This window comes from Macaca fascicularis, chromosome 19 (genome assembly GCF_037993035.2).
Source record: "Macaca fascicularis isolate 582-1 chromosome 19, T2T-MFA8v1.1".
In the NCBI taxonomy this organism is placed as follows: Eukaryota; Metazoa; Chordata; class Mammalia; order Primates; family Cercopithecidae; genus Macaca; species Macaca fascicularis.
This window is the reverse complement of record NC_088393.1, coordinates 1660887-1674184: the sequence shown is the minus strand read 5'-3', so window position 1 is coordinate 1674184 and position 13298 is coordinate 1660887. Positions and strand designations below refer to the sequence as shown.

Here is a 13298-nt window from a genome sequence, read left to right as displayed (position 1 = left end):
TGGCCTGTCCTGGACATTTCATAGAAATGGGATCACCCACTGCGTGTCTTTTTTGCCTGGCCTATCTCACTGGGCATGAGGTCCTCAGGCTGCATCCACATTGTGGCCTGTGTCGGAGCCTCATCATTCCTTTTCATGGCTGAGAAATATTCCAGTGTGTGGAGGAATCACATTGTGTGTATTTATTCATCTGTGGATGGACATCTAGGTTGTTTTCACCTGTTGAGTTTGTAAAGCTGTACAAGTGTTTGTGTGGGCGTATGTTTTCATTTCTCTTGGGCGGAATTGCTGAGTCTATGGTGACTCTTTGTGTAACGGTTTGAGGATCCACCAGACTGTTTTCTTTTCTTTCTTTCTTTCTTTTTTTTTTTTTTTTTGAGATGGAGTGAGATGGAGTTTCACTCTTTTTGCTCAAGCTGGAGTGCAGTGGCATGATCTCGGCTCACCCCAACCTCCACCTCCCAGGTTCAAGCGATTCTCCTCCCTCAGCCTCCCAAGTAGCTGGGATTGCAGGCGCGTGCCACCACGCTTGGCTAACTTTGGTATTTTTAGTAGAGACGGGGTTTCACTATGTTGGCCAGGCTGGTCTCGAACTCGTGACCTCAGGTGATCTGCCTGCCTCGGCCACCCAAAGTGCTTGGTTTACAGGCATGAGCCACTGCGCCCAGCCGACCAGTCTGTTTTCTACGGCAGCTGCACCTTCTTACATTCTCACCCACGCTGTGTGTGGATCATGGCCTGACTTTTGGGCCTCTGACTCTGCCGTTATCATCCAGGCTGCCCCCGGCTTGAGCTTAGCCTCTCTTAATCCACCCCTGCCCCAGATTTGCAGGTCACTACTGGGTCTTTACTCCAGCAACCCAGATGCCCTTTCTTCTGTCATAAAATCCACTCCTGAGCCCTGTCCATCTCCTGATCCCCCATGTATCTGTCCCACACCTCCAATTCTCTCCTCCCCCAAATCCGCCCTGCCAGGCACTGGCTCCCTTCCTTGAGCCACAAGCAATGTCTGCTGGGCTAATCCCTGCTCAGTCCTCAGGCTGACTTGGCTGTCTGGTGGCATCACATAGCCACTCCCTCCCTCTGCCCCTAGACACCTTCCTCGCCGGGTTTCCAGGACACCTGGCAACCTCCTGCCCTTTATCCTATTTAAGGAGCACTTATGCAATGCTGGTGCCAGGCGCTGCTCTATGTACACTGCAATTATTAGCCAATGACCCTGAGAAGTGGGTGCTGTTCTTGTCCCTGTTTTTTTTTTCTTTTTTTTGAGACAGAGTCTCACTCTGTCACCCAGGCTGGAGTGCAGTGGCCGGATCTCGGCTAACTGCAAGCTCAGCCTCCCGGGTTTACGCCATTCTCCTGCCTCAGCCTCCCAAGTAGCTGGGACTACAGGCGCCCGCCACCACGCCCGGCTAATTTTTTTGTATTTTCAGTAGAGACGGGGTTTCACCGTGTTCGCCAGGATGGTCTCGATCTCCTGACCTCGTGATCCGCCCGCCTCGGCCTCCCAAAGTGCTGGGATTACAGGCGTGAGCCACCGCGCCCGACCTCTTGTCTCTGTTTTACAAGGCAAGGGAGAGGGGAGGCACAGAGAGGTTGAGTAACCTGCCTGAGTTCACACAGCCAGGTCTGTAGCTCGGGGGCTGCTCCAGTGTCTGTCCTGAGTCTCCCCTCCTGCTGGTGCCTCCTCTCTTCTCCGGGCTTCTGAACACCAGCGGGGCTGGACTCACTCTCCCGGGCTCTACTCTGTTCCCAGGACGTGGTCCAGGCTCCCGGCTCTAATCTCCACCACGTGGCCACCCTGCCTGCACGTCCATCCCCCCAGACCTTGCCCTGAATTGCAGAGCTCACCTCGACCTCCACGCCTCCACCCTCCCACCCTCTTCCCACTCTGACAGGGACAGCTTTGTCCCCTCTTTGCCCTCTTTTTCTCGCCCTGTGGCACCCTCCCCGCTCTGTGCTTGCCCCTACCCTAGTCGGAGCCACCCCAACCTGTGGCCAGTTCGCCTTCCCAGTCCCTCCCAGGTCTCTCGCTTCTGCCCTGGCTCCAGACAGTCATTTCCCAACACAGCAGCTCCAAACATTTTACCCTGACCAGCAAGGCCTCGTGGGACCTGCCCCACCTTGCCCTCTGACCTCCTCTCCTGCCCCTTCCCTGCCAGGAACACTCCAGGCGAGGCGCAGCCTCAGGGCCTCTGACCTGGCTGTGCTGTGTGCCTGATACAGCTATCCCCAGGCACCCCCAGGTTTCCTCCCTCTCCTCCTCTGGTTTTTGTTTTCTGTTTGTTTGTTTGTTTGGAGACAGCGTCTCTGTGACCCAGACCGGAGTGCAGTGGCACAATCACAGCTCAATGCAACCTCGACCGCTGGGCTCTGGTGATCCTAGATCTTCCCACCTCAGCCTCCCGAGTAACTGAGACTACAGGTGCACCCACCATGCCCGGCTAATTTTTACATTTTTTTGTAGAAATAAGGTCTTCCTGGCCAGGTGTGGTGGCTCATGTCTGTTAATCCCAGCACTTTGGGAGGCCGAGGCAAACAGATCATCTGAGGTCAGGAGTTCGAGACCAGCCTGGCTAACACGGTGAAACCCCATCTCTACTAAAAATACAAAAAAATTAGCCAGGTGTGGTGGCTCACGCCTGTAATTCCAGCTACTCGGGAGGCCAACGCAGGAGAATCATTTAAACCCAGGAGGCAGAGGCTGCAGTGAGCCGAGATTATACCACTGTACTCCAACCTGGGTGACAGAGCGAGACTCGATCTCAAAAAAAAAAACAACTAAAAAAGAAATGGGGTCTTCCTATGTTGCCCAGGCTCGTCTCAAACTCCTGGCCTCAAGGTGAGAAAGAAAAGTTAGGTAGTTAGATAAGAAAGTTTGCACAAACCGGCCGGGCGCGGTGGCTCAAGCCTGTAATCCCAGCACTTTGGGAGGCCGAGATGGGCGGATCACGAGGTCAGGAGATCGAGACCATCCTGGCTAACACGGTGAAACCCTGTTCTACTAAAAATACAAAAAACTAGCCGGGCGAGGTGGCGGGCGCCTGTAGTCCCAGCTACTCAGGAGGCTGAGGCAGGAGAATGGCGTGAACCCAGGGGGCGTAGCTTGTAGTGAGCTGAGATCCGGCCACTGCACTCCAGCCTGGGCGACAGAGCGAGACTCCGTCTCAAAAAAAAAAAAAAAAAACAACAAAAAAAAAACTGGAAAACTACAACAAAGGGATCCTTCCCACTCAGCCTCCCAAAGTGCTGGGATTACAGGTGTGAGCCACTGTGCCCAATGGGATTTTTTTTTTTTTTTTTTTTTTTCTAGATGGAGACTTGCTCTGTCACCCAGGCTGGAGTGCAGTGGTGTGATCTCAGCTCACTGCAACCTCCGCCTCCTGGGTTCAAGCGATTCTCCTGCCTCAGCCTCCTGATTAGCCGGGACTACAGGTGACCACTGCCAAACCTGGCTAATTTTTGTATTTTTAGTAGAGACGAGGTTTCACCATGTTGGCCAAGCTGGTCTCGAACTCCTGACCTCATGATCTGCTCACCTCAGCCACCCAAAGTGCTGGGATTACAGGCATGAGCCACTACATCTAATGGGACTTTTGCTTGAATCTGTCCTCACTGTATTCCGTGACCTCCCCATTTGATACTACAGGTCTCTCCTTCTCCCCATGTCACTTAGCCTCTCTGCTCTTATTCCTTAGCTTTGTCACTTTCTAACGTTGTTATTTATTTATTTATTATTATATATATATTTTTTGAGAAAGAGTTTTGCCCTGTTGCCCAGGTTAGAGTGCAGTGATATGATCTTGGCTTACTGCAGACTCTGCCTGCCCGGGTGCAAGCGATTCTCCTGCCTCAGCCTCCCGAGTAGCTGGGATTACAGGTGCTCACCACCGCACCCAGCTAATTTTTGTAGTTTTTTTTGGGGGGTACGGAGTCTCGCTCTGTCGCCCAGGCTGGAGTGCAGTGGCCAGATCTCAGCTCATTGCAAGCTCCGCCTCCCGGGTTCATGCCATTCTCCTGCCTCAGCCTCCTGAGTAGCTGGGACTACAGGCGCCCGCCACCTCGCCCGGCTAGCTTTTTGTATTTTTTAGTAGAGATGGGGTTTCACTGTGTTAGCCAGGATGGTCTTGATCTCCTGACCTCATGATCCGCCCATCTCGGCCTCCCAAAGTGCTGGGATTACAGGCTTGAGCCACCGCGCCTGGCCAATTTTTGTAGTTTTTAGTAGAGACAGGGTTTCACCATCTTGGCCAGGCTGGTCTCGAACTCCTGACCTCATGATCCACCCACCTTGGCCTCCCAAAGTGCTGGGATTACAGGCATGAGCCACTGCGCCTGTCCTATTTATTTATTTATTTATTTATTTATTTATTTATTTATTGAGACAGAGTCTCACTCTGTGGCCCAGGCTGGAATGCAGTGGCGCGATCTCGGCTCACTGCAACCTCCCCCTTCCAGGTTCACGAGATTCTCCTGCGTCAGCCTCCCGAGTAGCTGAGACTACGGGCACCTGGCCCAGCTAATTTTTTGTATTTTTAGTAGAGATGGGGTTTCACCGTGTTAGCCAGGATGGTCTCGATCTCCTGATCTCGTGATCTGCCCACCTCAGCCTCCCAAAGTGCTCGGATTACAGGCATGAGCCACTGCGCCCAGTAACGTTATTTTACTAAATCCTGTCTCTGAATGCAAGGGATACCTGGCCTGTTTTTATTCACCATCACTGTAGGTTGCTGAGTAAATGCTGAATTAATGAATGCGTCACTGAGTCAGTGACTGATTGCCTTCACACAGCGAGTGCTGGGCTGGGATCCTCCGTGAATCTGGGGAGGTGAGGTTTGCAAAGACAGGACGGATCTGGGGTGGGGAGATACCCAGGCTAGGCTGGCACTCAGGGGAGAGGACAGAGGTGAAGGGACTTAAAAAGCACCTAGAGATATGCCTAGCTCTACCTAAGACTCTCAGTTAACCGCCTAAAGTAGGGACACTTTTTGCCATTGCACAGGTAGGGAAACTGAGGCCCAAGGGCATTAACCCTGACCTGGCCTGGAGCCAACAGAGGAAACCCTGTACAGTTTGATGCACAAATATGTATAGAGTTCCCACTAGGCTCCCCGACCGTCCCTAGGAGCCGAGCTGCCCCTTTACCCATTCCAGGCCTCAGTTTCCCCGCCCACACTTCGCCCCCGCCTTATGGGATTCTAAACTGTCCCCGCAACGTGGGAGTTGAACGGAAACTACAACTCCCAAGAGGCCGTGCAGCCAAAGACACACGAGAACTACGGAGGGAGAGTCTCGCGCAGCAAACTGCCGTTCTCGCAAGGCTCGGGCTGCCCTTGGCGCTGCCGATCCCGGAAGTTGCTGCATTCAGGCGTTCGCCGACGACAGCCCATCGCGGGGCGGGGTTACGTGGAGGGGGCCTGATTGGGAGTCGGCGCAGGCGCAGTCCGCGCGGGTTCTCGCAGGCAAAACGGGTGCGAGTGGCGGCGATGGACGACGAGGAGGAGACGTACCGGCTCTGGAAAATCCGCAAGACCATCATGCAGGTGAGCCGCGCGTGGTGTTGGGGGCGGGGGCGCGAGCAGCAGGTGCAGGGGCCCGAGGGGAGGTCGAGCTCGGCGTCTCCTCGTACTCCCGTCGCAGCAGCAGCAGCGACGGAGGGCCCGGCCGACACGGGAGACCCCGAGGCCGCCGGGGATCCCAGGCGCTGGGCCCGACCTGAGCCGGCAGCGGGGAAGGGAGGGGGTTTCGAGACGTCTGGGTGCGGGGCTTAGCGGTGGGCGGGCGGCTTGGGCTGGTGCGGCGCACATGGCGGCGAGAGGAGGAAGGTGCGAATGGGGACGGGGGGCGCCCCCAGACCCTGCCCCACTCTGTGATTCAGCGTCGCCATTTGTCCTTGCGCCCTGAACCCCAGGGCGTCTCAGCATCCGAGGCTGGCGGAGTTGGTGGTTGGGAAGCAGCAGGCGAGCTGGGGCTTTCGATGGGGACGTGGAGCCCGGAACCCGTGCCTCGGGGTCTGAGACAGATGGAGGCCACTGGGCCGACTCCGGTTTGGAAACTGGGCAAATGTCTGAGGGCCTGCGGTTCAGGGTCCTCCCTCAGCCGTTGGGGCCGTTTGGGAGCTTTTGTTTTGTCTTGCTTCCCCACCCTATGCCCTTGTCTTTAGCGCAGCCCCCCGCAGCCTGATTCTCCTTCCTCCGGGCCGCAAACATTGTCAGCCTGAAGTCACATCTGTTTCGGTCCCTGTCTTTTTTTTTTTTTTTTTTAAGAGACAAGCTCTCACTCTGTCGCCCAGGCTGCAGCGCAGTGGTGCAGTCATAGCTCACTGCATCCTTGAACTCCTGGCCTCAAGCAGCCCTCCTGCCTCGGCCTCCCTGAGCTCTGGGGTCGCGGACGTGACCCCCCACGCCCCGTCTTTGTCCCTGTCTTTAGGGTAGCTCTGCAAAGTGGTTTGGAGGGCTTTGCCCCCTGCCAGGTTCCTGTGAGGCTGGATAGACGGACGGTCTTGGTCAAGGCTGGACACCTCTGCGAGCCTCTCGGGATCACGCTGGTCCCATCCTGTGGTGTGGGGCTGTGGGGGCCAGGATGGCTGTCATGGGGCACACAGCGAGTGTTCATTCCGTTTGCTGTTCACCTCTGTCCTCTGCAGCAGCCGCAGGTCTGACTTCTGGGTCACGAGCTCTGGCCGCCTTCCTGTCTCTGCCCTGGGGTCAGCTGGTTCTTTCTCTCTGCAGCTGTGCCACGACCGTGGCTACCTAGTGACCCAGGACGAGCTTGACCAGACACTGGAGGAGTTCAAAGCCCAATTTGGAGACAAGCCGAGTGAGGGGCGGCCGCGGCGCACTGACCTCACCGTGCTGGTGGCCCACAACGATGACCCCACCGACCAGATGTTTGTGTTCTTTCCAGGTGAGCAGCGGGTCCCCGGGGGAGTTCTGGTGGAGCCGCCCGAGCACCTGCTGAGGAGCCGGCCGCTAGCACCCCCTCCCTCCCGCCTCGTGCCCAGCGTTTGATCCTCTGCCCAATCTGGGAGGAAAACTTCCCCTCCTCTTCCTTGCTGTGGGCGATGCCGTGGACCTCTGACCCCTCTCATGCGCAGCCTCTTTCTGGTTTCCCTCTCATCGGTCCCCTTTCTTCCTGCCAACCAGGAGAGTCCCATGGACCTCCCTACTCACCCGCAGCCCCTCATGACCTTTGCCCTACCTGTGTTCCTTGGCTCCCTCATCCTGGCCGTTGGGTGCACTTCCAACTTCTTGGCCTGGCCCAGGAGGCCCCGTGTGGGTCAGCGCAGCCTCCTTGTGAGCTGTGGCCCCTGTCTGCCCCAGCCCATTCCTCTGCACCCCATGCCGCCTCTGCCCTGTCAGCGTCCGCTACTCATCCCTCGAGGTTGTGCTCAGGCCGCTTTTCCCGGGACCCCTGGGACCCTCGGTTTCAGCACCTGCACCGTGGAAGTCTCCCCACCTGTCTGCCCCCCCAGGATGGCTCTAGCGCCCTCAGTGGTTGGGGGACTACCAGCGCCTAGGGACACAGCCGCGTGCCCAGAATTAATCAGTGGGGTGGACGGAGCGTGTCTGCCAAGCGGGTGATGCTACTGCTTTTTTTTTTTTTGAAAGTCTCATTCTGTCACCCAGGCTGAAGTGCAGTGGTGCCATTTCGGCTCGCTGCAGCCTCCACCTCCTGAGTTCAAAATTCTCCTGCCTCAGCTTCCTGAGTAGCTGAGACTGCAGGCACCCACCACCATACCTGGCTTTTTTTTTTTTTTTTTTGTATTTTTGGTAGAGAGGGGGTTTCACCATGTTGGCCAGGCTGCTTTCAAACTCCTGACTTCAGGTGATCTGCCTGCCTCGGCCTCCCAAAGTGCTGGGATTACAGGCGTGAGCCACCGCGCCCGGTCTTCTTCTTGTTCTTTTTTTTTTGAGGCTGAGTCTCTCTCTCTGTCGCCCAGGCTGGAGTGCAGTGGCGCAATCTCGGCTCACTGCAACCTCCACCTCCTGGGTTGAAGCAATCCTCCCACCTCAGCCTCCCACAAAAAGCTAGGTTTACAGGCATACACCATCTCACCTGGCTACTTTTACTTTTTTTAGTAGTGTTTATTTATTTGTTTATTTGGTTTTTTGAGACGGAGTCTCGCTCTGTCGCCCAGGTTAGAGTGCAATGGCACAATCTTGGCTCACTGCACGCTCCTTCTCCCGGGTTCACACCATTCTCCTGCCTTAGTCTCCAGAGTAGCTGGGACTACAGGTGCCCGCCACCACGCCCAGCTAATTTTTTGTATTTTTAGTAGAAACGGGGTTTCACCGTGTTAGCCAGGATGGTCTCGATCTCCTTACATTGTGATCCGCCTGCCTCAGCCTCCCAAAGTGCTGGGATTGCAGGTGTGAGCCACCGTGCCTGGCCAATTTTTTGTACTGTTAATAGAGATGGGATTTCACGATGTTGGCCAGGCTGGTTTCGAACTCCTGACCTCAAGCAATCCACCTGCCTCAGCCTCCCAAAGTGCTAGGGTTACAGGTGTGAGCCACTGCACCCGGCCTCAGGTGATGCTTCTTAAAGAGAGCATCCTGGGGTGTGAGATGTGCTTGTTGGACAGGTGGGTGCTGAGTCACCCCCCCTCCCCAGGACTGCCCGGGGTGGGAGCCTCTCAGAGTTGAAGGTCTCTGCCTCTCACTGGTCTCTGGGTGACTGAGGGGTGTCAGGCCCCCGTCCTTGTCTCTAGGTGAATGAGGTTTCAGCCCTTTCTTCCCCTGTCCTGGGATCCTGCAACTCAGGTCTCGTTTTGCAAACGTGGAAGCTGAGGTCTGAGCAGGAGAAGCGCCTGTGTGGAATGGGGCTGGAACCCAGGTGCTCTGTGGTCTGGGTGGGCGAAGGCCGGGAGGGCCCAGGGTGGTGCAGGCCAGCACATTTTCTGTCTGCAGAGGAGCCCAAGGTGGGCATCAAGACCATCAAGGTGTACTGCCAGCGCATGCAGGAAGAGAACATCACGCGTGCCCTCATCGTGGTGCAGCAGGGCATGACGCCCTCCGCCAAGCAGGTGGGCACCCCCCACCCCGCCCTTCCAGCCTCTCGCCCTCCCCAGCCTCCTTCCCCGAGCAGCGCCCACAGGCGGCTCACGTGCCTGGGGCCAGGCCCGTCAGGGTGCCCTGGAGGATGTGGCCCGGATGTCTGACAAGCCCTGACCGCCTCCCTCCCACCCCGTCCATGGCCCCACTGCTGAACCCCAGCCCCACCCCAGGCGCTGCCGTCCTCCCCTGGCGCTCGGGAGGGGCGTAAGGGCGGAGGGCGCTGTGCCTCTGTCGCCAGTGCCTGTGTGCCGCAGCCCTCGGCCTGGCGCAGCTTGCGGGAGCCGGAGGTTCCTTGTCCTGAGCCAATGTCCAGGGGGACATGCAGAGGAGGCCCGGCACGGGGCGTGTTCCCCGTCTGTGTATCGGACACTCCTGAGCCAGGCTGCCGTGCTGTGATGGGCAGTCAGCAGAGCGGTTTAGTCCCTGGCCCACCGGCTGCGGGGTTCACGCAGTCACACACAGCGGCACCCCGTATGGGGAAGAGGCCACCCTGCAGCTCTGAGGGCCGCCCCTGGAGGCGTGTGACGGATGGAAACACGTCCGAGTTTCCACGGCCTCATCACTGCTCATGACAGAGGCCCTTGATGAGCGGAGAGGCTGGTGGGGCTGGCAGTGGGGTTTTCTGATTTATGACGTGGGGTGTGTTGGGGCACACGAGTAAGCTCTATGTAGCTTGAGGCAGGAAATGGGAGTTGGGGTTGTCTGGGCCCCTCCGGGCCGTGCCTGAGCGCCACTCTCTTCCAGTCCCTGGTCGACATGGCCCCCAAGTACATCCTGGAGCAGTTTCTGCAGCAGGAGCTGCTCATCAACATCACGGAGCACGAGGTGGGCGCCCGCCGTGGAGCCTGCGTGGGGCCGGCAGAGATGCAGGGTTTGCGGGTGGCCAGGAAGATGTGGGATCTGGGGCCCAGGGTGGGTGCTCCCGTTAGTGCGTGGAGAACAGGGGTTCTCAAAGGGTGGCCCGGGACCTGCAGCAGCCAAACCCGGGAGCTTCCTAGGAATGCAGATCCGCAGGCCCACCCCAGCCTGTAGAACGGGACTGTTGGGGGTGTGGAGGGAGCCTAGTGCTGCCGACATGGCAGGAGGGGTCCCAGCGGGAGGCGGCTGTGCCCTGCCTGTCTGCCTCAGAAGCCTGTGCAGCCGGGGTGTGGGGGTCGGGGGAGGGGGGTTCGGGGCTCTTGTCCATCTGGAGGCACAGGGGCTGTGGTGGCGCCTGGGAGCCGTGGGGTCTGGCCAGCCCTCGGTGATGCCTGGTGGCTTCCTCTCTCGGCAGCTGGTCCCTGAGCACGTCGTCATGACCAAGGAGGAGGTGACAGAGCTGCTGGCCCGATAGTATCCTTTCCAGCCCCTGTCCCTTGAGACTTCCGCGTCCCCCTCCCCCTCCACGGCTCCGTCTGGCATTTTCCTGACCCTGCTTCCCAGTAAGCTCCGAGAGAACCAGCTGCCCAGGATCCAGGCGGGGGACCCTGTGGCGCGCTACTTTGGGATAAAGCGTGGGCAGGTGAGCCTTGCAGGAAGAAGGGGCCCTGGGGCTGCTTTGAGCTGACCACTCAGAGAAGGGGCTTCTCTTCCTCCGTGACAGCCCCGCCCCTCAACCCAGGGCCTAGAGGGGACCTCGAGACCACACCCCCAATCCCCCCCTCTTAAAGCCAGGGTTACTAGGCCCAGAGAAGAGCGTGACCCAGGTTCCCGGGGAGCGGGTCCTGCAGCCCAGGGTCAGCATTTTGGGCCCCTGCCGGCCATCCCCAGCCCGTGGGCTGCCCGCCTGCTGTCTGGTGACTGCAGTGAGGCCCCTCAGGCGTTCCCAGCCCTTGCTCTCTGTCTCTGCAGGTGGTGAAGATCATCCGGCCCAGCGAGACGGCGGGCAGGTACATCACCTACCGGCTGGTGCAGTAGCCACCGCCTGACAGGTGAGACGGCCAGAGGGACAGGCACTGAGGCGGGGGTGTCGTCCCCTCCAAGCTGTTCTCGCTTCATCCAGCAGCAAACCCGTCCTAGCACCAGCCCAGCTGGGCCACCAGGCGCTCCCAGGACATCTTCAGCCCCCACCTGACTACGCGGGGCGTGCATGTCCCCCGCCACTGACCCACCTTAGAAGCGAGACACGGGCGGGTGTGCGGCGGGCCTTTCCAGAAGAGGGTTTAGAAACCTGCCCGGAGAGCCCAGCGCTCGGAGAGTGGGGGCAGTTTCAGGCTACCCCTTCCCGGCGTGGGCACCTGGGGAGGGACTGGCCTGAGTCAGGAGCGGGACAGCCTTTGCTCATGTGAGAACCTCGCAGCTCCCCTGGACTCTGGTCCTGGCGAGGTGCTGTCCTGGCAGGCAGCCCCACTTCACACTCAGCCCAGGGGTGGGGCTCGGCCTGGTCTGATGCTGGCAGTTGCTTTGAGGTCAGAGCAACTGCCCACACCTGTGTGACCGCTGGGCACAAGTGAGCCGCCCAGCCTCTGCACTGTGGCCTGGGCCTCCTCCCGCCGGGCCTCCTGCCCCTCCTTATCGCTCAGTAGTGGACGTTGGGCTGTCCTGGGCCGACTAGATCTGCCCCACTCGTGTGACCACCCTCCACTTCTTTCCCAGCCCCTAGAGGCAGACACACAGACAGTGACCCCCATCCCTGCAGGACGGACGCCCCTGCCCTGCCAGAGTCCAGCCCCCCAGCTCTCACGGCTGTTGCTTCTCTGGACTCCCCAAGGCAGGTGGCCTTCACCCAAGTTCTCCCATCCTGGGGTGAGGCCCAGCCGGCCCCATTCACCTGTGGATTTGTGCAAGATGCAGCCTCAGAAGCGACAAAGCCCCTGAGGGAGGTCACCTGGGGGCAGTTGGTGCTGGGCCCCCTCTGTTGGGGGTTTGGGGTCCCGGTCTCCCACCAGCCACTGCTTCCTCCTGGGCTCTCAGCCTTCTACCCCTTGTCTTCCTTTCCTCGGGGGCCCTGATGCGTGGTGGCCCCTGCCCAGCCTCGGCTCCTTACTCCATTCACGGCTGTGCACACCCTCGAGCCACCAGGGTGTGAGATTCCAGCTCTGGAGTTTTTGGTTGTTGGAGGAGGTTGGGTGTTTTCAAACGTTAAAGATGTTTTGAGCAAATAAATTTACTTGATATGAAAACCAGGCCTACTGAAAAGGTATTTAGCAGGTGGCCTTGCGTCTCCCCAAGCACACGAGGTCGGCTTGGCAGGCGGTCCCTCCTGCTGGCATTCTCTGGCCCTGGCTTCGGAGGTCAGCGCCTCCCCAGGCCCTCACCCCGCCCTCCCACTTGTGCTCCTGGATCAGGCGTGAGCGTGTCTCCCTCCCTTCCCGTGAGGGTGTGGAGTTCTCTGGTGTGTGCAGCTGTGGTTTGCGGCCAGTTCCTCGTATAGACATTTGGGATCTGGCTCTACTTCCCCCTTTGTCTGATTTCAGAAGGCCTCGCCTGCCCAAGTTTAACCCAGCCGCCTGTGTTTATTTCACAAGAGCTTTATGAGGATGTAATTCACCCTTGTGATCGGTGGTCTGCAGGGCTCCCGACGCCCAGGCCGGGGATGGCGCAGTGCAGTCCCGCAGGGATCTTTAGGTTAAGTCTGATGGTGTGTGAGTGACAGGGACGGTGCTTCCCCTTCTCTCCAAATGTGCTTTTTTCAAAATCGTTTCGGCCAAAGCAAGCCAGACACAAAAGGACAAACACTGATTTCACTCCTAGGAGGTCGCTAGAGTCGTCAGAGCCCGGAAGCAGGATGGGGGTGCCCGGGGCTGGGGACGGGGATGGGGACAGCGTGTGTCATGTGCACAGTCATAGTTTGGGAAGATGAGAACATTCTGGAGGCCGGGTGCGGTAGCTCACGCCTGTAATCCCAGCACTTTGGAGGCCAAGGTGGGCAGATCACTGGAGGTCAGGTGTTCGAGACCAGCCTGGCCAACATGGCAAAACCCTGTCTCTACTGAAAATACAAAAATTACCTGGGCGTGGTGGCTCATGCCTGTAATCCCAACTACTTGGGAGCTGAGGCAGGAGAATCTCTTGAACCCAGGAGGTGGAGGTTGCAGTGAGGCTCAAATAGGAGGATCGCTTGAGCTCGGGAGTTAAAAGACCAACCTGGGCAACACAGAGAAACCCCTCCCCTCTGCAAGAAACTTAAAAGATTACCTGGGCACAGTGGCTCACACCTGTAATCCCAACACTTTGGGAGGCTGAGGCGGGAGGATCATTTGAGGCCAGGAAGTCAAGGCTGCAGTGAGCTACGATTGTGCTACCATACTCCAGCTTGGG

General features: G+C 58.3%; 1 protein-coding gene across 6 annotated transcripts; it reads left to right on the top strand.

The window, feature by feature from the left end:
• Positions 1-5441: 5441 nt before the first annotated feature.
• POLR2E (RNA polymerase II, I and III subunit E) lies at positions 5442-12160 on the top strand. 6 transcript variants are annotated; one of them, XM_015440137.3, is made up of 8 exons: positions 5442-5543; positions 6732-6906; positions 8913-9028; positions 9804-9884; positions 10333-10391; positions 10482-10560; positions 10890-10969; positions 11677-12160. In XM_015440137.3, exons 1-7 carry the CDS (start codon positions 5487-5489, stop codon positions 10953-10955), a joined length of 633 nt encoding a protein of 210 aa, XP_015295623.1. In that variant the 5' UTR covers positions 5442-5486; the 3' UTR covers positions 10956-10969; positions 11677-12160. The 6 variants fall into 6 exon arrangements, with proteins under 6 accessions (XP_015295623.1, XP_015295622.1, XP_073881261.1 ...); XM_015440136.3 differs by having other exon boundaries at positions 11634-12160; XM_074025160.1 differs by lacking the exon at positions 6732-6906.
• The last annotated feature ends 1138 nt before the right edge of the window (positions 12161-13298 follow it).

Excerpts from the sequence above, each read along its gene's own strand:
- POLR2E (XM_015440137.3), top strand. The coding sequence starts at position 5,487 with ATGGACGACGAGGAGGAGACGTACCGGCTCTGGAAAATCCGCAAGACC. Across the intron at positions 5,544-6,731 it reads TCCGCAAGACCATCATGCAG|CTGTGCCACGACCGTGGCTA; the intron begins GTGAGCCGCGCG and ends TTCTCTCTGCAG. Across the intron at positions 10,392-10,481 it reads ACAGAGCTGCTGGCCCGATA|TAAGCTCCGAGAGAACCAGC; the intron begins GTATCCTTTCCA and ends CCTGCTTCCCAG.